At 47.9% G+C, this 25,616-nt stretch overlaps 1 protein-coding gene across 2 annotated transcripts in view; it reads left to right on the top strand.

Annotated features, from left to right (window-relative positions):
• The window catches only part of RAB6A (RAB6A, member RAS oncogene family), a 39,945-nt gene extending 14,695 nt beyond the window's left edge, over positions 1–25,250 (top strand). Inside the window, exons 2-8 of one of the 2 annotated variants that reach the window (XM_054270272.1) lie at positions 11,056–11,114; positions 13,270–13,323; positions 14,650–14,755; positions 16,695–16,806; positions 17,492–17,585; positions 22,931–22,997; positions 24,996–25,250. In XM_054270272.1, the coding sequence (XP_054126247.1) occupies positions 11,056–11,114; positions 13,270–13,323; positions 14,650–14,755; positions 16,695–16,806; positions 17,492–17,585; positions 22,931–22,997; positions 24,996–25,060 (557 nt within the window). In that variant the 3' untranslated portion in view covers positions 25,061–25,250. Of the gene's footprint in view, positions 1–11,055; positions 11,115–13,269; positions 13,324–14,649; positions 14,756–14,820; positions 14,927–16,694; positions 16,807–17,491; positions 17,586–22,930; positions 22,998–24,995 lie in introns of both variants that reach the window. The other variant, XM_054270271.1, reaches the window with a different exon arrangement.
• The last annotated feature ends 366 nt before the right edge of the window (positions 25,251–25,616 follow it).

Here is a 25,616-nt window from a genome sequence, read left to right on the forward strand (position 1 = left end):
GGAGGCTCAGCACTCTGAGCACGAGAGATGGCAGCTGTTCCTGCAGCAGCAAGCTGAGAGTCTGGCTCCTCCCGTGGCTTTGTGTCCCTTATCCTGGGGGAGGAGAGCCGGGATTGCCTGCAGGTCTTCCCCTTGTGCCCCTCCTTTTGGCTCTGTTGCTTTCAGGAACCTTTCAGTCTGTGAAAATAGCACTGGTTGTGTTACAGGCTTGGTTTGGAGTTCCTCTGCAGCAAAGCAAACAAGAGGTTTCATCTCTAGAACATAAGGTGTAGGTTTTAAAGTGGATTTTTGTAGCTGTGCTTAGGAGGTAGCGTTTCCATGTTTTATTTTACTGTATTGACAGAGTAATTGAATTGTTACATTTAATAGATCTCTTCCAACCCTGTTCAGGGTTGACCTTGTTTATCCTTTTCTACAGTGGGATGGTAAAAAAAAACCCCAATTTTTATATAAAAACTTTTCATTGTTTAAAAGAACTCCAAGGTGTGATTTTGAGTCAGAACCAGAGGCTGACCCCTTTTTACTGTTTCATTTCTTGGTGGCTGTGACTGAGCAAACAGAACAAGATTTGTTTGCATTGTGCTCTTTCATTTATTTCCCATTTTGGGAGGAAGAGTCAAGCTAATTACTGACAAAACCCACAAGAATTAATGAAGCTATTTATCCCTGGGTATTTTTGTCCCTGTCACAAGGCTTGGTGCAGATCCCCAAGGAAATCTTGCCTGTGCATTAATAATCAGGGATATTGTTCTACTTTTATCAACTCTGCCAGTGCTGATTAGGATTTGCCTAGCAGGAAGGAGCTCTGAGTTTGTCATTCAACTTGTAATGAGTCTCCACACATTTTTATTGATCTGTGTGATCCTTTCACATCCCAAAATGCAAAGAGGAGCCTTTTCCAGCTTTGTGTGTCCAGGCTCTGCCTTCTGCTTTGGGGCCAGTGATGATCAGTTTTAACTTGTGCCTCAGTTTATTTCTGAGAAATACAGGTACCAGCTAAAACTCACTGGCATCTCCCTTGAGGAAAAAGTGTAGTGCTAAATAAAATAGCATTCTAAATTGCCTGCACACAGCTAACAGGCTGGTGTTGCCTCAGAAAAAGACGGATCATACAAAATACTCTCTTCTGCCTCTTCCTTTCCCCTTTAGCTACTGCTGAGCTTTAAACACAAGTGACAATTCTTTGCCTCTCTGGCTGGTTTAAAATGCCCGGGGACTGCATAAAATGCATCCATATGGCACTGAATGCTTGGATCAGTGGCAGGGCAGGCTTTTTTCTGCTTGTCCTTCGATGGGTAGCTGCCAGCTGTAAAACCCCCCTGGGTTTTTACATGCTGGGAATGGCTGTGTAAAAGGAAGGGTCCTGCTCACATCTCTCGCAGTGGCAGAAATACTCTTGGGGTTCCCTTGAGGCAGGGAAGTTCCACCTGAGCTGTTTGGAATGAAGATCCCAACAGGGAGCTTGGACAGGATGAGAGGTCCTTTCCAACCCATCCCATTCTGTGGGAACTCTTTTGCCAAATCCTGGAAGCAAACTGCAGCAGTGTACAGCAGGAATTATACATGTATGCTGCAGGATTAGGAATAAAATGAAAATGTTCTCATTTAAGGGAAAAGAGAGCAAGTTTTTAATAGCTTTAACTAGCTCTGCAGTTCTTAGTTACACAGAGATGTTCAGCTAGATGTAATCCCAAGTGTTTGTCTCTATCCTGATATATGTCTAATCTAAAGCAAGGCTGAGAGCTTCAAATTTAAGACCTAAACCAGCCTTGAACTGGTAGATTTTGAAAAGCATCTCTTGGGAAGAAAGAAAATAAATAAATCCTTGATTTCTGCATTGGATTGAATTTGACTGAAAAGTTGGGGGGGTGGAGTTACAGGCCCTGCTGGGCACTGCTGTCAGCAACACCCTGGGAAAAAACAATTTCTAGGTCAGAAAAGTGCATCAGCCTCCATTTCCCTCTGTCTGTGATGAATTATTGTGGAAAACAAGCCTGTGAATGTGCTCTGAGGTGCCCAAAGAGAAGGATGAATGAGAATTAATGAGCTTTTCAGGCTAACACATATTTTCATAGGCATCTTTTTTCTAAGGCAGTTACTGAAGTGTTAATCATTTGATTACTGTTGTTGTAGATAAGGGAGTAATTGGTGCCTTTTTGTATGCGATGGAAATGCCTGACAGGAAGGGGCAGGCATGGGAACTCTTGTTTCCATGGATTATTGCCCAGAGAGATTGACTGGAACTAAAACCCCTTTGCTCTGATGGCAACTGGGTGGCAACAAAATTCTGTGTCATGTTTGCTTCTCAGCAGCAAGGGCAGGTCTTTAAACAGGATCCCAAATGTGTCTGAAACTTCATTTTTGGCTTGGCTTCCAATGAGTGTTATGGATTTCTTGTAGAGGCCATTGCAAATGAGCCTTTGGTGGTGGCCAGGGGCAAGGGCTGGGTGTCAGTGTCCCTGTGCTGGGTGACACACGGGGCTGGGTCTCAGTGTCCCTCTGCTGGGTGACACACGGGGCTGGGTCTCAGTGTCCCTGTGCTGGGTGACACACGGGGCTGAGTGTCAGTGTCCCTGTGCTGGGTGACACACGGGGCTGGGTCTCAGTGTCCCTCTGCTGGGTGACACACGGGGCTGGGTCTCAGTGTCCCTGTCCTGGGTGACACACGGGGCTGGGTCTCAGTGTCCCTGTCCTGGGTGACACACGGGGCTGGGTCTCAGTGTCCCTGTCCTGGGTGACACACGGGGCTGAGTGTCAGTGTCCCTGTGCTGGGTGACACACGGGGCTGAGTCTCAGTGTCCCTGTGCTGGGTGACACACGGGGCTGAGTGTCAGTGTCCCTCTGCTGGGTGACACACGGGGCTGAGTGTCAGTGTCCCTCTGCTGGGTGACACACGGGGCTGGGTCTCAGTGTCCCTGTGCTGGGTGACACACGGGGCTGGGTGTCAGTGTCCCTGTGCTGGGTGACAAACAGCTCTGCTGCTGCTTGAGGACATTGCCCTGAGCCTTGAGGACCTGCACTGCCCTGTGTTCCTGGGGCTGTAATGAATACAGCAGGTATTTTTTGGTGTAACTCTTAGCAAAATCAAGTAGTACCCTCTGCCTGAGTATGAAAAATAAGAGAAATGCAGTATGAGGCAGCCTTTCTCACATGCCCAGAGTTTCAAATGGTGCTCCTGTGCAGAGGGCCTGGCTCCTTCCTCTGTATCCCGTTCTGCAGCACGTGGGGCCGAGCTGCAGGTGATCCCAGAGCGGCTCTGTGTGCTCATCTGCTGGGCTGGTGTCATTCCTTGTTATTCCCTGTTACATCAGGCCAGCTCACTCTGCTCCATGCTTCCCTTCCTGCTGCTCTGCACCAGACACTGATCAATATTCATCAGCACCTCCCACCCTCCCTTAGGCTCCTCTCCCTGGCTCGGGGTCTGTTCCAGTTTGCCAAGTGCAGCTTTTTTTACCAGCGCTGGGGAAGGCTGATGTCACACTTCCTCCTTTAGGAACTTGCTGGGATGTTGAGGCTGTGAAAGGTTTTGCTCAGAAATTCTCCCATCACAAAGAGCAGAGTGAAGTTCAAGGCACCTGATTGTCACAGGGTGAAAGGAAAATGGGAGTTTCCTCAGCAGCAGCAAAATTCTGGCTGTGGGGTTTTTTTTACTTCATTTAATGAGTAAAACTCATCTCTCCACCTTCAGCTCTCTTAAAGCTATCTCATCTTGCCTTGAAAAGTCCAGTCCCGATAGAATCTTTGTAAGGACTAGGGGAATTGAATTTACCATGAGCAAATAATCAACTTTTTGTTCAGCATCTCTCAATACTTTAAAATACTCAGGGCTATGTACGGAGGGCAGAGTAAAGAGGCCAATTTGGTTATTCCAGTGGTTCATTGAGCACGTGTTGGATCTCCTTAAACCCGTCCCCATTTTGTGTGGAGCACTGGGACAGTGCTATTAGTGATCATCTGGAAAGGGGTTAAAATCTAGGTTTTGAAAAAGTAATTTAATTTTAAGAGGCTCAGCACTCTCCCATGAATCACAGAATTCTGGAATGGTTTGGGTTGGTAGAGACCTTAAAGATGATCCAGTGCCATGGCAGGGACACCTTCCCCCATCCCGGGTTGCTCCAAGCCCTGTCCAGCCTGGCCTTGGACACTTCCAGGGCATCCAAATGCTCCAGGATTACCTGGAGCTTCCAGAAGTCTCTCCTGTTCTCTGGTTGGTTTCTGTAGAGCTTGTAATTGTGATTGTTTCTTCTACAAATAACTTTTTTTTATAACTCTTTGAATAACTGTGGTGGTGGCTGTGAGGAGTTACTTCTTATGGCTCTGGCCACTGCTGGCTAAGAGATGGAAATGGAAAACAGGGCAAGGCCAAGTGCACCTTTCCCTGGAGCTCAGCAGGGCTGAGCAGGCTGCTCTGGGAATGGAATGGGGTATGGGAGTGCTCCACTGCCAGTCCCTGTGTTTCTGTGTGTTTTCTCCTCTGCTCTGTGGGTACAGGCCAGCCATGCCCAAATTGAGAGCTCCAGGCTGCCAGCAGTCCCTGAAGCCCAAGTAATTGATCCAGGACTGTATCAAACAGTTTCCAATAGTGCTTTTAATTAAAAGGCAAAATAAAGGCTGTGTTGTGGTGGTGACCTGAAAAGAGATGAAGGATTGGCAGGGGTTCATTGGTCTAAAAAGGCCAGCTGCAGTTGTTTGATGTTATTGATTGTGTCTGCCTTTCTAGAGTTCCTTTGAGGTAGGATGCCATAAAACCTCCAGAAACAAAGTGCCAAAACCCCTTTGGAGGTGGCTCTGCTGCTGCCTGTCCTCCCTTCCCCTGCAGCCATGGACAAGCTGCTGCCAGCAGCATCCTTGGGGCTGTTTGTCATTGCAGGAGGCTCAGAGCAGGTTCTGCAGCCTGTGTGGAGGTTCTCGGCTTATTTTGGGGCTGAGGTTTGCCACGTGGGTGTTGTTTGTAGCCCTGTGAGAGCTGCTGGATCCCCAGTGCCAGAGGGATTTAAAGCCCTGGGGATGCAGCGCTTGGGCCATGGGTTGGTGATGTTCTTGGTGATGCTGGAGGAATGGTTGGACTCCATGATCTTGGAGGGCTTTCCCAACCAAAATGGTTCTGCGATTTATTTCCTTGCACTTCAGGAGTATCCTTGTGGATGCTACAAAATGTGTCCTGAGCTGCCAAAGAAACACCTAAATACCAATATTTGGCACCAGCACGTTGTGTGCAGGCTCCTCACTGGCTCTGTGGGAGGCAATGCAGCTGCAGATGTCCTTTGGCAGACAATAAATTTTGCTGCTGATAAAAGAGAAGGCTGGAGCTGCTGGAATTTGAGGGGCTTTGTGCTCAGGGGTGCTCCCTGTGCCCTCAGAGCCAGCACATTCCCCATCCCTGCTTTCATTTCCCTTCCTCATCTCCCTGTTTGATCTCTGCCACCAGCTCCAGGCCATGGTTTGTTCTTCTTGCCGTGAGTACCAAACCCAGAATCAGCCAGAATTGAGGTGAGTTGTTCTCTGGGAGGAATGAAATGAAACATTTTTAAGGTAGAAAATGATGGAGCATCTTTCGAATTCCAAAAGCAATATACAGCAAACCTAAATTGTTCCCTGTTTTTCTGGGTCTTGTTTCCCTGTAACTCTCTGGATATTCTACATTAATTTTCTAAACAGAATCTTAAATAATGAAGCACATCTCCACAGTATCATTTATAACCTAGATCTTTACTAGGCTGGGAATAAATTATCTTAAAAGGAGCTGTTTGAACCGTTTTGTTTATACTACTTAGAGGGGTCCGTGCATGGATTTCAAGAAGGTTTGTATTTTGCAGGCTTTCCGCTAATTTTAGTTTTTCTTGATCTTTCAAAAAAATATTGAGGCCTTAAATCTGTAAGGAATTGGCTCAGGTGGTCCTTTGGTCCCATCTCATCTTCCACCAGGAAAGAAATGGCAGCATAAAATAGGTTTGACAATAGAGCAGGAGTGGAATCAATAGGGGAGAAATCAGGGCAAAAAATCCTTTAATTAGAGCAGGGAGATGAGCCCTCCTCACCTGTGGCTGTTGCCTCTGCTCCCTGGGACCAGGCTGGGCTCCATCCTCCGGGTTCCTCGTGGGACTGAGACAGATTCCACCTGCCTGAGAATCCCTGGATGAGTGCAGTGTGCTGGCTCTGCCAGTGCCTTGGGTAAGGAATGAGTTTGGTGTCTTGCTTTGAGGGAACCAGGTGAGATTTCCATGGTTTGACAGCACGCAGCAGAGCAGGATGGGGGGTGGTTTTATATTTTTTAAAGAAGCTGCTTTAATCACTTTAATACAGCATTTCTGTTTGCAGTGCTGGGAGTGACGTACCTAAAAATGTTTTTACTGGCTCACACAGATCAGTAAAAGTCAACTGTGTGCATCTTCCTTTTGGGGCTTCTTTTTAAACACAAATCTAGAAATGGTTTTGAGGCATTCATAATTCAGTATATTGTTTTTAGCAATGCTTTTCCTTTTGGTGCCTTGGGTGGTTTTTTTTTTCACAGCAAAATAATTCCAGTGAAGATTTTGAGGTGAGCTTAGGTATGAAAGTTGTAATGTCACTGGGGTTTATCCTTCAATCAGATCTGAAAGGAGTCATGCAAAGGGCAAGTGAAATTTGGGGATCACACAGTGAGGAGAAGGCTTTGCTCTTCCTCCTCCCTTGGCCTGTGGCTTTCAGCAGGTTGGATCTCGTGGCCAAGGGCAGCTTTCCACTCGAACAGTCTGGACATGTTGATTACTTTTAAGGTTATTTTGCTTTCAAGATAATCCTTGGGGTTTTTTCCTGACTGCTGATGCTTTGAAAGTTCTAAACAACCACTAGGATGAAGTCAGTGATTTAAGTGTGGCTTCTCCAGAAGAATCCTTGGAGAGGTTGTGAGTATGATGTGCCTAAAATGAGGGGGGGATGTCAGTCTGCTCCTTGTGCATCACACAGTCCATGTGGCACAATCCCAATTACTTTTCCTTGCAGGTCACTCCTGGCTGGTGCCTGAGCCCTTTGCAGACTCTGGCAGCAAACAACCTTGTAATGCTGTGCTGGTGCTGGCAGGGAGGGGATTTGTGTGGCCTCAGGGGCCTGGGCCCTCCTGCCCAGAGCCACCGTGGATCTGTGGCACTCTGGGGCTGCTGCTGGGCACACAGGTGTCCCCAGGAGCAGGACAAAGGCAGCCTGCAAGAATCAGGTGCAGTGACCTTGGAGTGTGTCCAGGGCTGCTGTGGGATCAGAGGGGCTGGGAGCACGAGATCAGCGTATTGATTCCATCCTGCAGCTGAGTTCTCTGTGAAATCCCTGCCAGGCAGTGGCTGCAGGCTCCCAGACAGGGGGCATTGATCAGGGGCACTCCAGGAGCTGGAGCCTTGGAATTCAGCCCCTCCTGCTTCGTGGCAATTCCACTGATGGGATCTTCACAACTTCCCCTCAGTCATCTTTGGGCACTTGGCTCTTCGCTGCCACGGTTTAGTGTTGGGGCATCTGCTGGTTCCTGTGCTGAACCGGTGATCAAACCTTTCCTTTTAGCACTTTCCTAATTTTGTCTATCACAGCAGCCAGCTTCTTGTCCCAGAACACATGGGAACATTGCAGCCTTGCAGAATTCGTGGCCATGGGTGAGCAGCCAGTTCATGATGGGAGCCACCAGGTCCAGATTGCTCCAGAGCTGATCCAGCTGAAGAAAACCATCTGAGCTTAAAACTTCCTGTTGGAGCTGGATCCCTTCGGAAGTGAACATTGATAGATGATAGCAGGTGCTCTGGGGGCTGGAGCCAGGATGGGAGAGCTGGTTGTTCGCTTGGGGAAGGCTCCAGGGAGACCTCAAAGCTCCCTGAAGGGGCTCCAGAAGAATTGGAGATGCTCTTGGCACAAGGGATGGAGGGACAGGACACAGGGAATGGCTTTGCACTGCCAGAGGGCAGGGCTGGATGGGATATTGGGAATTAGAAATGGTTCCCTGGCAGGGTGCTGAGACCCTGGCACTGCCCAGAGCAGCTGTGGCTGCCCCTGGATCCCTGGAAATGTCCAAGGCCAGCGTGGACGGGGCTTGGAGCAGCGTGGGACAGTGGAAGGTGTCCCTGTTGGGGACCAGGAGTTGGGATGAGCTGGTGTTCAAGGTCCTTTCCAACCCAAAACCTTCCAGGAATTTATCATCACAGCAATCACTCAAGCAATGGTGCGTGAGGCAGAACTGTGTGATCAGGAGCTGTTTGATGTGGATTTTGTTGGATGGAAAGCTGGAAGGAGTCAAGAACTCGTCTGGTAAAGCCGTTGTTCAGCCTCTTAATGACAGAAAAATGTCCAGAATGTCAGGCTTGGTGTTGAACCAAATGGTTTCTTTGGTTAATCACTTCTGGATGTAAATTCCTAGAGTGGAGTGACATTGGCAACTCTGCATGCCAGGGGAGGGAGGAGAATCCACTGCCCAGCTGAATAAGTGATTTTGAAGTTCAGTTGCCTCAATTTCCCAGTTCTGTGCCCTTCCTGCTCAGATTGTGGCTGCACTCAGCTTTTGGCTGTTAGAGCTTGATCTACAGAGGGGAAAGTGGCTGCAGACAGCTTTCCCTGAGCAGCAGGTCACTCCTGCCCCTGCCCTCTCAGCTGCTTGCTGTGAGCTCTGCAGGCTGCCTGGATTTTTGCCACAAAGTTCCTTCTCAGCTCCTGAATTGTTTGAGATTTCCCTCGCTTCCTGTAGCTGTCAGTGTGTCCAGTCAAAGCAATTCCCATTCCCAGCATTTCCTCCCCACCTCTGTGCCTCAAGGATGTGATACTGACCTTTTCCTTGGCTTTGTTCCAGCAGCATGCCAGGAATATTTTGCCCTACAGGATATTTATTGCATTGCTGACTAACGCTGCCCTGGACGTGCTTGTGTGTGGAAATTTTTCCAAGAGATTAAATTAACTCACTAGATTAAAAACAACCCCAAACCAACATCTTAATGAAACAAAGCTGAAGTCTTGAGTGTCTGATCTGTTCCTTGGGCTGTGACCCCTGGATTGCTCATCCAGTTGTTTCCCATCTGGATTTTAAGCAGCTGCTTGTTCTTGTCTCTGTGTATTACCTTGTTCTGCTTCTCCCTGCTGGGCTTCATTTGCCTCCTGAGGTCATTTTGGCGTTTTCCAAGATGAATTTGAATTCTGAATCTGTCCCCTCCCTTGCTTGCAGTCTCTCCCAAATTGTTGCCTTCTGGGAATTTGAGGAACATGCAGCCAGCAAGGCAGAGCAGAAATTAGAGGTACAGCGGGAACTGTGGGCTTTCATTCCTGCCAGCGTTTCTAAAAGGAGTCACTTTGGTTTTTTTGAAAGGAGGAATGGCAATGCCTCAGTATTGATGGAATTAAAACTGTGAGCAGTTGGTGTTAATGCCATCTTGATCTGCTGCCTGTCAACATAAACCTGGGTCTCTTCAGAGAAGAGATGTCTTGGAACTCAGTCCGTTAGGATGCTCTCTCCAAATGTTGCTTGAAGCAGATATTTAAATATAAACAAGCCAAGCAGTACCTTATTTCTCCCCTCTTTTTGTGAAATGAGTGAAGATAGTGTAGGGAGGCTCCAGGAATAAACAGAATATTTTTATTTTTTATGATTTGTGGACAGATCCCTTCCAAGATACGTTACTCAGAAGGGAAGAATTTTCTGGAACACTTGATTGTCCTTCAGAGCTAATTTCCTGGGTGGGCCTGGGCCTGGGAGGGGTTAAATGCGGCTCTTTGCATCAGTGGCCACGTGAGGAAAACCAGCAGCTTGTTTCTGATGCTGCCAATCAATTCCTGGGGTTCAGCCCGTGCTGCAGCAGGAGGGGATTGGCTTTGCTTTTGTGTCTCCTGAGGCCTGGAATTAATCCCTCCTCCCTCACAGCACATCCATGGGACAAATCTGAGTGAGGGGTTCAGGAATCATTCCCATCTGGGATGTGCTGCTTCTGAAAACCTACTCAGTGCAGGGAGTATTTGCTCTGCCTTTGTGAAGGAGCTTTTTAACTTGCTGGGAAACAAGACTCTGCCTCCAGAGCAGAATATGTTAGAAATTCCTGTGGGAATTCAGGTTTTGGCTTGGGAAAATCTCATCTCTCTGAGGCTGTCTGCTGGGTTCCTGTTTGTTCAGCCCTTTTTCAGAGTTAACTGAAGAGAAAATGCTGCTTAATTTGGGTGCTGGACATTTTGGTGACACTTAGGGTAATTTCTAAAACAAACAAAACCCCCCCAAACTCACCCCAGAAATCACAGAATGGTTTGAGTTGGAAGGGACCTTAATCTTGCCTCAAATCCCTGTGTTCACTGGATGTCCACCCTGGCAAAGAACTGAAATCCTTGGAATATTGCTTGGAGAGCACAAGTTCTGCCTTGAGCACTCCTTTTTATCTTTTATTTGCACATGCAGTGTTTGTGTCCAGCTCAAGTCACACAGCTCCTCTCCTCTGCCTATGGGAGATGGCAAATTCCAGCTGCAAGGAGGGTGGGAAAAACTCTGGGATGCACCCCTGAGTTGCTTCCTAAATAACTGGAATAAATTCCTAAATAAATTCCTAAATACAATTAAGAGGATTTCTGCACATTATAATGAGGCAGCTGGAGATGTTCCTGTGGATATCTTGCTGATTCCTCCAGGTGAAGATGCAGGAGAAAGAAAAAGCCTTTAAAGTATGAGTTAGGCTGTGGTGTTTGTCTTAGAGGAGTAGAAAATAAGTGTTGTGAGGATGATGGGGTCTGAAAATGAAAAAATCCCATGTTTTATGAGTGAGAAGAGCTTTTTGTTGCTCATAATTTGTTATGGGGGCTGTTAAGGTCATTCAGTGCAACCAAAATTACACAGAACACTGAAACTAATTTTCATCTCAAATCACAAATATTTAAGAGCAAATCTGATGGTTGGGAATGATCCAGGGGGGAAAAAATGTGACTTGACAGTTGTGAAGTCAATAACTGCTCTGGTTCTTGCAGGAAGTTTAAGTGCACGTGATGGATCTGTTGAACAGTAAACCATTTTTATATCATTTGCTTAAACCTTGCTCTGAAGTTGGTCTTTGAATCCATGGTTTTTTTCTCTTCTTTTAGTGGGGAAGACTTCCTTGATCACCAGGTTCATGTATGACAGCTTTGACAACACCTACCAGGTAAGTGAATCCATATTTTTGTCTTGTGTAAGACTCCTCTCCTGCCGTGTCTTCCACTGCAGGAAAAGTCATTCCAGAATCTAATCCCTGTGTGTGGAAAACATAACAGGTACCCAGCTCTTTTAAGCAAGTTGACACAAGCTAGAAAACAATACAAAATATATTTATGAAAAAATCAAGATGCTTAGAAAACAATTTTACAAATGAGCACGGTGCAGCCCAGGAGAACAGTCAGCGTTGCCCACTCCCAGAATTCAGCATGAGCTGAAAATGTGGTGAGATATAGAAGTATTTCAGTTTCCTGAAGTGTGTCTCCTCCAAGCAGAACATGTTTCATGACTTGGTTACAGTTGGTGATGTTCTGGATACACGAAACTGAGAAAAATCTGTTCCCTGGTGCCTGGGAAGGTTTTTAGGGGGTTGGGAGGAGGAGGTAACAGAAAAAAGAAAAGGAAAACGTGATTCTCCTGTTCCTCAGAGTCTAGCCAAGGATCTCATTGAACTGAGAGATTCCCCTGCTGCCTCCTTCATTAATTCCTCCTTGCTGCTGCTAGGAAAAATGGGATGGGGAGTTGTCCCTGAGCTGTGGGAAGAGCCGCGTTTCCATAGTGTGGGAGGGCTGGAGCACACATCCCTGCTTCCTCCCACTGTAATTACATGGACATGGAAGGCAGTTCTTTTATTTAAGCTGGGATTTCATCCCTTCCCCAGTATTTTTTTTAGGAGAGCTCCTTTTCCTTACTGAGTTTGTCCCAGTTCTTGAGGAGGTTTCACCCTGTGTGCTTTAGGGTGTCACCACGGAAGGGTGGTCTGATGTAATACATGAAATGATTGCAAAATCAGTGAGTGGCACTTAGAACAATGAGAAATCCTAAGGGCTTCCAAGACAGCTTGGGTTTAGGCATCAGTGCTGCCTGCCCAGTTTGGGTGTTAGGGACTTGGGTCAGAGCCATTCATCCAAACCCTTTGGTTTTCCTGGAGTTGTGCCTGAGATGGGGCCATACCTCCTAGTGGGTGCTGTGGCTGGAAGAAGGAACCAGTCACAAAAGCTCCAGGGATTTGGCCAAAATCACACTGCCTGTTGGTGTCAACCCAAACCAGACCTCTTTGGATGCCCAGGATTGGCTAGAGCCCCCTGAGACCTCAGTATTAATGCACCTGATCATGGGTAGCTGGAGCAGGAGGTGAGTTCAGGGATGATCTGCTTGTTCTGGACGTTGCTGGCACATTTTGAATGCCTATTTTTCTGAAACCTATCATTTGAACACGGGCTCTTTATGTTCAGCTGTTAAAAATAGCAAGCTGCCATTTAGAAAAATCCGTGCTGTGCATTGGATTCCTTCTGCTCGCTGCTGGGTGGGAGCAATTCAGCTGTGTCCCTCTGTCTTGTCAGTAAGAACTTGCTGTGCTGTGGCAGAAACCCAGACACCTGGAATGAAACCATGTGATTGGAGGGGTTTCTTTTACCAGGAGTCATTCCCCTCCTCCATGGACGTGCTGGGAATGGTTTCCTTTGTGCTGTGGCCCCACATCTGTTTTAGTACAAGTCTGGTGTGTTGGGCCTGCTGCAATCAGCTCATTGGTAATGCTGCTTCCCTGTTGTGGTAGGACAGGCTGGGAGAGGAGAAGGCTCCAGGGAGAGCTCAGAGCCTAAAGGGGCTCCAGGAGAGCTGCAGAGGGACTGGGGACAAGGGATGGAGGGACAGGACCCAGGGAATGGCTCCCACTGCCATTAAGATGTTCTCCACTGGTGTTGGGAAGTTGGGGTGAACCAGGCTTTAGTTAGGGATCATGTAGGTGTCTGCGTTGATCTGCTTGGAAGAGTGAAGATCCATGGAAATATGTGGCACTTGGGTAGAAGGCAGTGTGCCCACCAGTCCTGGTTTAGCTGGGGGGACACCAGTTTGTCACATGCATAAAAATCCCTGCTGCTACCCAAATTAATATGCCCCAAGTCAAGCTTAAAACCTTTTGTGCCTTAAGGAATTGTTCTGGTCATGGATATATTAAACAAATTGCTCAATGAATCAAGCTATATCTTAAAAACAAGAAACCAAACCTGTTTTTTTTGCAGCTTCTGCTGCTCCCCTGAAAATGACTGCAGGTGTTCTGACATTTTTTTTTAAGAGCTTTTGGTTTTCTCATCTCTTTCCAGGCAACAATTGGCATTGACTTCTTATCGAAAACCATGTACTTGGAGGATCGAACAGTGAGTAAGGTTTTGTTGCTTTTCTCTGTGAGCAGTAGGAATGAGGACCAGCATCTGGTTTTGTGCAGCCCACACTTGTGAGATCACTGGGAAGCACAGGCTGAGCCTTCATCTCCCAGCTGCTCCCAGGCTGACAAGTGCTGTGGAGACACAGCAGCGGGGATGGGAAATGTGGTGTCATCCTCTGGGAGGAAAGAGATAATCTGAGGGGTGAATGGTGGTGGGAGTCTGGAGAAGGGGGAGCCATGATTAACCCCTTCAGCTTTTGATGCCACAAGACAGAAAGGTGAAATGCAGGTTGTCAAATGTGGCCAGTTAATAGCTGGTTCCACGTTCTTAATACTCTTTGTTTAAAAAGAAGGTGCCTTCTGATGAGTGCACAAACGAGACTGAATTCCTTGCTTGGTGCAGTTTTAGCTCATCAAGTGAAATCACTCCTCTGTGCAAGCAAAGCTGTGGTTTAAAATGAGCTCAGATTCTTAATTAAGAAATTCAGCCTCAGTTGAGCTATTTGCAGAAACAAAACTGCAGTGCTGCAGAAGCTTGTGATGAACACCCAATAAATGGGATTGGATAAACCCCCAGTAAATGGGATTGCATGGAGAGGGCTTGAGGGATGAGATGTGCTTTCCTTGGCCCAACAGGCTCTTGCACACCTTGCTTTTAGTGTGCCTTGCCTTTTCTTCCAGAGCCTTGCTGGTAAGAGCCGTTGAGCCTGTCTGTGAGTGTCATTTTGCAGTTTAGAGTAACAACAAGCGTTTTATCCTCAAAAACCTGACATGAGGAGCTTTTCCACCAGCAGCTGTCCTTCATGCTGCTGGAGGTTGCCTGTGTGAGTCCTGAGCAAGGAGAGCAGAGCATGAGTTTCTCCTGTAGGGAGAAGTGCAGGTGAACATTTCACAGAACCACTGAGGCTGGAAAAGCCCTCCAAGATCAAGTCCAGGCATCCCCAGCACTGCAGGTCCCCAAGTGCCACATCCACACCCTTCTGAGCACTTCCAGGGATGGTGATTCCATCACTTGAGCTGTAGCTTTCTTGTTGGTGCTCTCAGTTTGGAAGCTGAGCAGTTCCACTCCCCCCTTTTGGAAGGGAAGCGTTTTTTGGGAAGCTGCACCCCCCAGTTTGGCTGCTCTTACCCCTCGGGAGAGATTGCTGTAGGGAGACAGTGTCCTGCTGCTCCCAGTCCCCAGGCACCTCCTGCATGAGTGTCTCCTTTTTACTTAGCTATTTTTTGGAAGAAAAAAAAAAAAAAAAGTAGTGAAACATTTCTTGACTCTTTGCCTTTTAGTGGCAGTTTGGCTTTTTTCATTTTCTCCCGCCCACAGATCAGGTTGCAGCTGTGGGATACCGCGGGTCAGGAACGTTTCCGTAGCCTCATTCCCAGTTACATCCGTGACTCTGCCGCTGCTGTAGTAGTGTACGATATCACAAGTAGGTATTTGCCCTGCCTTTGACCTTTGTCTCATCTCTCTTGCTTGTTTGACTGATTTTGTTAGGTACGGTTGCAATTGTGGGACACAGCAGGTCAAGAGCGGTTCAGGAGCTTGATTCCTAGCTACATTCGTGACTCCACTGTTGCAGTTGTTGTTTATGATATCACAAGTGAGTGGGGGGAATTCTGCATTTCTAATACTCTGCCCTTTTCATCCTCTAGCTTAGCTTTGCATGTCCTCTCACGTCATCTGCTTGGGCTTCGTGCTGGCATGACAAACGTGGTTTCTCTGCTCGTTTCACACAAGCCCCGTGGTTGCTGCTGTTGCCATGTATAAAGTGTCTCACAGAGGCCATGTTAACCCTTCCCCACCCCATTTTCTTCAGTCCCCCAGTCCTGCCTGCTCTCGTTGCACTCCTCCATCCGCCTTTGGTCATAACATCACCTGTGCCTTTTGGTCTTTGTGTCCATGGGTATCTGAATTCTCAAACTGGAGACTTGTGTAGCTTGCTCCACCTCATTGACCCTCCCCCTCAAATGAACTCTGGGCACGGGCTGGCGGGGAGACGGCATTAACATCACGTTTTCCTTGGAATCGGCCACTCTCACATGCTGCAAGATGCAAAACTTACTACTAAGCTCTTACCCTTTAACAATTGCTCTTTCATTCCTTACTAAGGTATGTACATTTTTGTCAACTAAAATATTAGTGCTTCTTCAGCCCTGCTCCTTCTGTCCCTCCCCTCAGTCCAGACACCCCTTAACTTACCAGTTCCTCACTGACAAAGAGCAGAAATTCTGTTTTAGGGGAGCTAAACCTTCAGACAGTATCAGTTTTAAACCAGAATTGACTGAGAACAATGGCCTAATTCTGCACAAATGCATAAGTTCTTGTCCTTTGACTTATAAATACTAGAAGATTACAGCCAGGAATAGGGGCTTTACCTAGAAAAGGTCTAATTGTTAAAAATGGCACTTTCCTTTGAGCTAAAATTACAGGTTAGCTGTGAATTCTGAATTTTTTCCTGACCCAGCAAATTCAATATTGCCAAGCAGTAAAGGGAATTAAGACACTGGCAGGTGATCAAGTCTTGGCTGTCTAGCATGCAATATATTACTTTGCAGTAGAAGCCATTAAAAAAAAATCAATACTTTTCAAGAACTGCTGCAGAGGCCCCCCCTTTCCTAAGTACTGAAACTACTTTGGCTGCTCAGATGCTCTTTGTGTCACTAACTGGCAAATGCTGAGCTCTGTGGCAGCTTCCCTCCAACTCCTTTTTCCCTGTGGGATGCAACATTCAAGCACCCCAGAGTCTGGAATTCTTACCTTGCAGCTTTAAGGGTGTACATGAAGTGCCTGTGAAGAAGTTAAATTTCTGCTTTTGGTGTTATGCAAAGATTTGGGAATTTTTGTTTTGAAGGCAAGCATTCAGTGCACGGGAGTTGCTGCTGTGTTGTATAACCCTGGGATTCCCTAGAGAAAATAGAAATTTATTCAAGTGTACAAAATGCAAGGCTGGGATTGAGGATTTTTGGGAAGCAGGGGTACTGTAGGAACCTCTGTAGGTGCACCAGCCATGAGTAGCAGAGTGCAAAAACTAATCCCCGCTCCCAACAGAAAATACTTCATGTAAAAACAAACTGAAACACAGTGATAAGACTTTTTATTTTAGGTGCTGTCAAAACCAAATTATAGATGGACTCGGCTCCCTCTGGGGCTTTGAGCCCACCTGTCAAGAGGCACTTTTCCATCTGAAACCAATGCCAGAGCTCTGTGTCCTTTAGTGGGGGAGACTCGGGGTTCCACTCGCTGATTCTCCATCACCCTCCTCCGTGACTGCACGGAAACTGAAGCTTTTCTTTCCAAGTGCAGATGTGTGTCCTGGTGAGCTGTGAGGGACAGCTGCAGTGCTAACCCTCTCCACTGTTCTCTGATAGATGTAAACTCCTTCCAGCAAACCACAAAGTGGATCGACGACGTCAGAACGGAACGGGGCAGCGATGTCATCATCATGCTGGTGGGGAATAAAACAGATCTAGCAGATAAGAGGTATGGGCCAATCACCCAGCTTTCAAATGCTTTTCTTACTCTGCTGCTGCTTGCTCTTATTTTAAGGAGTGTATTGTAATGTATTTGTTTTTTCTGGAGATGGCTGTGACTAGAGAAATCTCAATTTTAAATCCTCTTTCTTTCGACTAAGCCAAATTTCCATCACAGGGCTGAAAAACCATCACCAGCTTGTACAGATGTCAGGGGAGAAGGGATTGTTAACTACAGCCCACACCAGTGAATGAATAAACTGGTTACAAATATTTGTTCTTAGTAATGTCCTGCCTAATGGGTGGAACACATATCCAGGGAAAAATCCCTCCCAAATGAGGTGGTTACACTTGGACTTTTGTGGAAGTACTTTGGTTTTGATGATTATTTTGGGACTGTGATTGCTAATTGTTCAGACATAAAAGCAGAGCTTCCTGGGCAGGGATTTTAAGGGTGAACACTTGGCTTTTCTGCTGGAATGCTGAGTTCTGCTTGGGTGTGCCATGGAAGTGAAGTGGTGATACCTGTCAGCACCTGTAGATTCCATGAAGGCAAAAAAAACCCCTTTAGGTGCTTTCAGATAAAACACTTAAAGGTTTTTTTGAAGTGTAATAAATCTTAATTATTGAGGTATTTGTCCAGGTTTGTGTTTTATGAGGTTTTTTTCTCCCTAACTCTGTGTTTTCTTCCCCAGACAAGTGTCCATTGAGGAAGGAGAAAGGAAAGCCAAAGAGTTGAATGTAATGTTCATTGAAACTAGTGCAAAAGCAGGATACAATGTAAAACAGGTGAGTGGCTGCAGGTAACACACCCTCCTTGTGGGAGCAGCACCTCCCTGGCTCTTGGGAAGCCTTGGCACTGGGGGCAGTGGGAATTGTAGTGCACACACAGCAAGCAACACCTCAGAGCTCAATTGTTGGCTGAGGTTCTGAAGGATCTCTGGCCTTGCTTCACGTGATTTGGGACTTCCTTTCCTTAAATAACAGGGCAGTTATGGAAGAAGCTTTGTGAGTACAGAATCACACTTTCCTGGGCTTTTGGTAATCCAGATTGGCTGTTTGGACTGAGAGTGAGACACGACGCTGGGGAAGCACAGGTCTGAGGACTGTTTGTGTTCTGCTTCAGTGAATGAAACAAACCAGGGAAGGAGGAGCACGATGGCTTAAAATGCTCCCAGTGCACAGGGGGACAGAGCAACTGCTGTTCCCACTCTGCTGCAAGGCACTGCAAGTGCCAGCAAATGTTTCTGGACAGCCAGAGCTATTTATTTCCAGAAGATGATGAGTTGCTTTTGAATTGGGGAAAGCAGTGAAAGGTCTTTTGAACTGATGGGAGTGCAGAAAAATGAGGGTTTATGTCCTGACATGAGCTGTGGCTCTTAAAATTCAGACCTGGAGAAGGCATAAATTGATGGGTGTCTCCACAGAGCAAACACACCAGTGTGGAATGCTGTGCTCAGCTCCCTGTCCCCAGGAACAGAAAGAGATGAAGGTACTGGGGAGAGCCCAGAGGGGAGCAGAGAGCTGGAGCCAGGCTGGCAGAGCTGGGGGTGCTCCCCTGGAGAGGAGAAGCTCCAGGGAGAGCTCAGAGCCCTGGCAGGGCCTGAAGGGGCTCCAGGAGAGCTGCAGAGGGGCTGGGGACAAGGATGGAGGGACAGGACACAGGGAACGGCTTCAAATTGTCAGATTTAGATTTGGTATTGGAAAGGAACTCCTCCCTGTGAGGGTGGGCAGGCCCTGGCACACAGAAGCTGTGACTGTCCCTGGATCCCTGGCAGTGCCCAAGGCCAGGCTGGACAGGGCTTGGAGCAGCCTGGGACAGTGGGAAGTGTCTCTGCCACGGCAGGGGTGGCACTTGGGTGATCTTTAGGTCCCTTGCCACCCAAACCATCAGGGATTCTGTGTGTATGGGTGACATTCCACATATATCTTCTATATGGAATTACACAAATGGTTTCTGTGCAGAAGGGTACGAGGAGTAATAAAATAGGATTATAAACTGCTTCATGTTCTAGACAGGACTGAAGAGTCTGTTATTAAAATGTCCCTTGACTTTGCCTCTAAGTAGCAAAATGATTCCCTATATAATGGGATAATTATAGCAGTGTTAACTCAGAGCTGTTTCACTGCATCACCCACCATGGATGGGTTGGCTTCCAGGGTCCCCCAATTATCCTGCCACAACAGATAATTAGGGTTTGGATCCTGTGCTGCAATCCTTAATGAGTGCTTAGACCTGGGGGTGTGCACTGAGAGCAGTTGCCTCACTGAGAGGAGTGATGATGATGAAGGAGCTCTACCCTCCCTCTTTCCTTCGGGGAGTTTCTGGGCCCTGCCACATTTGCAGAGCTTCTGTAGCCAAGCCTGGGAGGGAGTTGTGGCTTTCAGGGCCAGCTGGAACCCTGGGGATGTGGTGGTGTGCACACACACGAGTAGATATTCAAAAAGAATTAAAAATGGATTTTTCTTACACGTTTTGATCTGTGTGTTGCAGGTGTGGACTGGGATTCTCAAGGATTTCAAAGCTGCTCTATATTCTAGAGTATTTGTAACTCATTTTTTATTAGTTTAATAAGCAGTTGTTTAAGCAGTTATCAAAGGATAAGAACTTCAATACCACCACTTAGGCAGCTCCCTGTTTCCTTGCAGCTTCTCTGCTAAATGGTGTGAATTTATTTTATAACTTAGCAATAAATTCTCTCCCAGTGAAATGGGAAAGTACAACTGCAGAATGGGTCCCCTTCCCATAACCTGTGTGAAATCCTTAATAAGCTGCATGCAAATTTGACCTTCCCATAACTGATAACTTCTCTCCACAATATATTCTGATCCTGCAGAACAATCACGGTCTCAGTTCATCCTCACACAGAATTTTCATCCAGAAACAGCCGAATTTCTTGTCATGCTCGGGGAGGGAATGGCTGTGACTCCACAGTGGGAATCCAGGGGCCTTTTGTCCTTTGGTGCTGCTTTTAGCTTCTGGTTCATGCTTTTCTGTGGGAAGAGATAAGAGGGAAGGGCACTGCCTGCAGCTCCCTGCAGCTGTGCTGCACATGCAGAGGGCCTGCCTTTGTGCTGGACCCCGGTAGGTGAGATGCTCTGTACATCCAACCGCAGCTATTCCAGTGCCAGGGTTTTCTGCAGCTATTCCAGTGCAGGATCTTCTCCCAGCAGAGAGGCAGAGGGGATGGTGCTGCTGCCAGGCTTCTCCTGCCATTCCCTGAGGCAGCAAAGGGGAGAGCTCTGAGGATGGCACCTCACTGCTGGCTGCTGTTGGACCTGTGATTGCAGAGCTGTTTGCAGTCCCCAAGGTCCTTCACACTCACTGTTCCTCCTCTGGCTTTGGGCAGGGGGTGTTGAGGGAAAAATGAGTGGATATTAGGGAATAAAAGCATTGGCGGTGTTATTGTAGGGTTAAACCAGTGCAGCAGAGGGGAAAAGACTGGCTTTGGGATCCTGCAAAGCCTGATTGCCAGGGGAGCCTTAAGCTGGGAAGAGAAGTAGATAAGTTGCTCCTTTTAATGCAGAGAGCTGTAGTCTGTGATTCATTCTGTCAGCCCTGAGTGAGCTTTAGGAGACTTTGCGATTCCTGCTCTGTCTCGGCGCTCCGTAGTTCGGGGAATCTTATTGTTAGTCCCTGGATTTCATGCCCAGAATATGTCAGGGTTCATTTTGCTGCCTTGTAGAAGGAGAGGGGAGGGAGGGCCCTGGAGTTGCTGCCTCCAGCAGTACCTGGCACGCTGCACGCTGGCCCTGCAAGGGCTGGGGATGAATGTGGGCCTTGGCAGAAGAACTTTCTCACGGCAGCAGCTCTCTGAGCACAGCCCCTCTGTGACCCTGTTCTCACAGAGCTGGCCTTTCTCCTGTCTTCTGATTCTTACCCATCTGATGGGCAGGAATTACCCTCAGAGTTGCAGAGAATGGGAATTAGGGAGAGATGTTTGCTTGCCTTGCATTGGGGAGCAGGGTTCTTGGCCGGCTTTTCCATCTGGACAGCGATCCTCCCGTCCTTTCCATATTGCTGAAAACTGGTTTGTGCCTGCAGTCCTTTGTGACCCTGATCTGTTGGGATTTATTGGCTGGAGTGGCAGGCAAGGCACAGTTTGGCAAATGACTTGAAACTGATGGTGAGGGATGAGGCTTCTTTCCAGAGTTTCTATCAGCAAGCAGATTGCAGAGTTGAGCGCTGAAAGAGAGTTTGTGTGGCTTTTAGTCTTTCAGCTGCTGCATTTAACTCCTGCCTTGGAAAAAAAGTCCTGGATGCTCATCAATACTTGTGTTTTTATACCCACACAAACATTGAAACATGTACATGTGTGTACAGACACACACTGGCTCGGGGCTGACAGCACCAGCAAGCTCAGAGGGCCCTGTGGGAAGGCTGCTTTCCAACCATCAGGAAGTTTCCCTAATTGGATTTATTCACATATGCTGGGGCCGATAAGCAGAAGGTTAATAAGAAATAAAGTTGATTTTTCTTAGTTGCCAAATTCCTATTTTTAGTCCGATAATTTAGGGGAGAAATACTGCTAAAAGCATCATTTTATTCCTAGTCTTAATGTAAAGAAAGGATTACTGCATTTTAAATAACCTTTCTGTCAGCAGTGTGGTTTAAATGCAGGAATTCCAGTCAGTTCCATCAGCTGAGGATTTTTTAAAGACTCCTCACCCTTCCTGTATGTGGGCATTCCTGCTGTTGGTTTAGGTAGAGTTTAACATCTGGAATTTTGTTGCTTCCTGGTTGGCCTGTGAGGATTTCCCTGAGGTTTCCAGGGAGGCTGGAAGGTCCAGGTTAATGGCGAAGGTCCACAGAAACACAGAGGGAGGCATACTGAGCTTTTTTGTTGGCTGAAATGAGGGAGTTACATCGAGTCCCGACTTCTCAGACCCATCCTTGGCTCAGATTCCAGTGTGTGCCAGATTGCTGCCAAGAAAGATCCCAGACAGACCTGGGGGCTTGCTCGTGGTGAGCTTGGAGGGGGCTGTAAGGCCAACAGAGTGACCTTAGGAAGGTGGGAGCATCACTGGGACACTGGGAGAGCCCAAATGGGGAAAGCCCTTGGGCAGGGATCCCCAGGGCTGCTCGGGTACCCACAGCCCTGATGTGAACAGGCTGGCAGTGCCTTGGCTGGGCTTTCTGTGCAAAGTGGGTCACTGGGAATAAGTGGTTTAGCTTTGTGTCATTTGAGGAGAGGCAGGACAGCGGAGGAACGCGCCAGGCCTGACGTCAGAGCCGCAGGATCCAGGGATGCACGGGGAACGCGAGATGGAGGGACAGCATCCTGGGCAGGGGGACGGGCAGCTGGACCCAGGGCCCTTCTCCTGCGTTGTCCACAGGGTCCTCACCCAGAGGGCCCAGGACAAGCTGTGTGGTGGCAATTACCAGCCTGAACCTCAGGGGCAGAGGTAGGAAATGCAGGAGAGGGAATCGGTCCTGTTCCATCTCGCCTCCTTCAAGTGGAATAAAACCATGAGGAGAGTTTGTAGCTCAGACCTTGCTGGGGACTGGAGGTGGTGTTCAAGTGAGGGGCTTTGGATGCCTTTGTTCTGTGCTTTTTGCCCTAAATATGGGCATAGGAAAACCATGGAATGGGCACCAAATGATGAGGATTAGGTTTGGCTGTGTTCCTTTGTTCCTGTGTCTGTTCCATAGGAACCTGAGCCACAGGTAGGGGAGGCTTGGGAGAAATCCTTTCCATACGTCCCATTGTTAGACACTCTTCCATGTGTGTCAGCTGGGCTGTTGTCGTGACAGGCTCCTGGATGTGTGTTTGTCTTCATCAGCTTGTCCATGCTCCTCTGCAATCCTCTTGGGAGGTGTGAAAATGTAATTCCCACCTGCCCTGGGGAGGCTGTTGGGTCTGTGGACATGCGTGGCAGGTGTGGGGTGAGATGCTGGCTCCCACCCATCCTGTTTGCAGGGAAGGTGCAGGAGGTTTGCTGCACACAGCTCTCTGATCTCCACTAACAAGAGCTGTGCTCTGCCCTTTTCTGGGAAGAAAGGTGATATTTGGTGTCAGGATTTTGGGGCTGAGCAGTGTAAATAGTGCTGGGGATGTGTTGGATCATTGTTTGAGCTGCCTCAGCCGGGGGGAGCCGTTGTTTTCATCTGTTCCCTCTGTGGTTCTTTGCAGCTTTTCCGACGTGTGGCAGCTGCCTTGCCCGGGATGGAAAGCACACAAGACAAAAGTAGAGAAGACAGTATCCTTTCTGTGCCTGTGCCAGGCATTACCCTGCACCAGGAAAATCCTCTGCAGCCCTCACTCAGCTCCTGGACATCCCAGAGAGAGGGGGAACAGGGGCAAGTAACCTGCGAGCTGAGCAAGGAGGATTGGTGGGTTGGAAGGCTGAGGGTGGAGAGGGCAGCAAGGGGAGGAATGGTGATCCAAAAGGATTCTTTGCTTGGTGTTTGAATGTGTGGAAGGTGTGAGAAAACAGGTGCCAAGAGGTCTGAACAAAAACCCCTGTGGTTCTTGCAGACCTGACTGACAGAATCCAAACCAAGCTGTTCTGGAAGGGACCTCTGAAGGCCCCTGATCTTCTCTGATCCTCCTGCTCAAAGCAAGGCTGACTCCCAAACTGAGCCAGTTTCTCCAGGTCACGTTCAGGGAAACTTGGGAAATCTCCAAGGATGGGGATCCCATAAGCTCCCAGGGCAGCCTGGGAGCCCAGGCAGCATCTCAGACTCAACTGATGGGATCAGTCTCAGCCAAGGGAAAGCAGGGGTGGGAAAGGCTTGAAAAGCAGTACGGCTACACTGGAATCACCAGGCTGGCCAGGTGGGTGTGCTTGTAATAGCTGCTTTACCAGGATTGCTGGTTTTATTTGCAGCAGGGATCGTGGAGCTGGTAAATAGAGGAGAAATTGTGATGTGGAGGAAGGACGTCCCAGGAACTGTGGGACCTGGCACTGAATTTCCATCAGAGCATCTGATTCATGGGGAAAAGAAGGTTTGGGAAGCTGGGGATTGCAGCTGGACAAGCTTTGTGTGGCAGGGACTTGAGTGATCAGAAATACTTTGTTATGCAGGTCCCCAAAAGGTTAATGAGCAACAATCTTTATTAATGAGGGGGTAGAGTGCACAGGCAGGGAGTTGGATCAGCAGTCCCTAATGGGAGTGCATTTAGGGCTCTGGGCATTGGGCTTCCTGCAGGCTGCAGATAGCAGGGATGGATGGGATCCTCTCTCCCAGGCTGCTGCATTAGGATTAACGGGGGCACTTCTGCAAAACATGGGGGGTTCAAGGATCTTGACCCATTCGTGCTCTGAGATGAAGCTGGCAAGGCTCATGTCAAGGTCTCTAACTTAAACACACTTTAAGCTTTAAATCAGCCAAGTGGACCAAACACAGGAGATGAATTGCCTGTCTTCTGTTCCCATTTCCATGTTGATTTTCTCCAAACCTCTTTGAAAAGCAGCTTCAACCCCCTGAAGAAATCAGTTGGAAGCCCCAGCTGTGTGATCTCTGTGCCTCTGTGTTCTGTGATAAGGGGAAGGCTGGAGACTTGTGGTGAGCAGCTCTGAGCTGGGATTAGCATTCAAAGCTCCTCCTGGGAAGGGCTCTGGGAGGCTGTAGCTGGAGGGCATCCGCTGGGAATTGAGTGCTGCTGCAGAGGGAGGCTTGTCACAGGCAGGCTGTGAGCAGCCAACTCTGCAGTGACCTTGTGGGACATCAGCTGTCCCTGCAAGGGGGAGTGCAGGCTGGTGGCAGGGCTGTGCTGCCTGCTGGGGGAGCACAGAGGTTTGGTGAGGAGGTTGGGTGTGCAGTGGTGCCCAGGGAGTCGTGGAGCCCCGTTCCCAGAGGGATTAAAGCCCTGTGGATGTGGCGCAGGGGGACATGAGGTGCCGGTGGCCTTGGCAGTGCTGGGGGAGCAGATGGACTTGGAGATGTCAGCAGGCTCTTCCAGCCTGAGTGATTCTCTGGTTCTGCAGCAGCGGTGATTGGACCTTTCAGTGGATCCGTGCATCTCGAATTCCCACTGCAAGAGAGCAGACTGGTTATACACAAACAATGGGCTCTGACGTTGTTTCTGCTGCAGGTTTCATGTGCCAGGGCAGGAGGGGCAGGTGAGAAACCTTTGCTTTGGAGCTGGTCTTTCCCAGTATTTCAGCAGGAAGCACTGAGAATGCCATTGCAAATCCTGCTCCTGGTAGGGAAACAGAGTTGGAGATCTGTTTGCCTTAACTTCCGCCTTCCAGTGATTGACATAAAACTGGAAAAGCCTCAAGAGCAGCCTGTCAGTGAAGGAGGCTGTTCCTGCTAATACCATGTGGCTTCCACCTTTCTCCAGAACATCACTGCTTTCCCTCCCTGTCCTCTTCATTGACTGCAGTGTGAATATTGGCTTGAACCTTCCCCTTTCCGTAATAACGTATCGCAGTTCATCATCGCTGGCTGTCTCGTGGAGATGATCTTTAGCTTCACAAGCACACCCCACACACACACCAACAAAATGTCAGTGTCTTCATTATTTATAAGAAAAAAAAAAAAAAAGCCAAAATATTCCACCGTATCCTAGGTATAACTTTAAAAAAAAACAAAAGCGAAAAAAAAAAAAAAGAAGAAGAAAATCCAAACAAAAAAATAGGTACAATTTCTTAATATTTGTTCCTTTTTTAATATGTTATGATATTGCACTTTGAAATGATGGCAACTGAGTAAGTTTGGAATTGGACCTAGATGAGATGTATGTGCAGAAGAAGGCTTGCAAATCTGACCCATTGGAATTTCTCTCAGAAACTGGGAATGTGTAGACAGCAGGCGCCATCACGGGGGGAGGCAGCAGATGCCAAGGGCTGAAGGCTTATAATAATTAAACA

The sequence above is a fragment of the Melozone crissalis genome, unplaced genomic scaffold (assembly GCF_028551555.1).
Source record: "Melozone crissalis strain CALT ecotype California unplaced genomic scaffold, PUWL_Pcris_2 ptg000009l_1, whole genome shotgun sequence".
Taxonomy (NCBI): domain Eukaryota; kingdom Metazoa; phylum Chordata; class Aves; order Passeriformes; family Passerellidae; genus Melozone; species Melozone crissalis.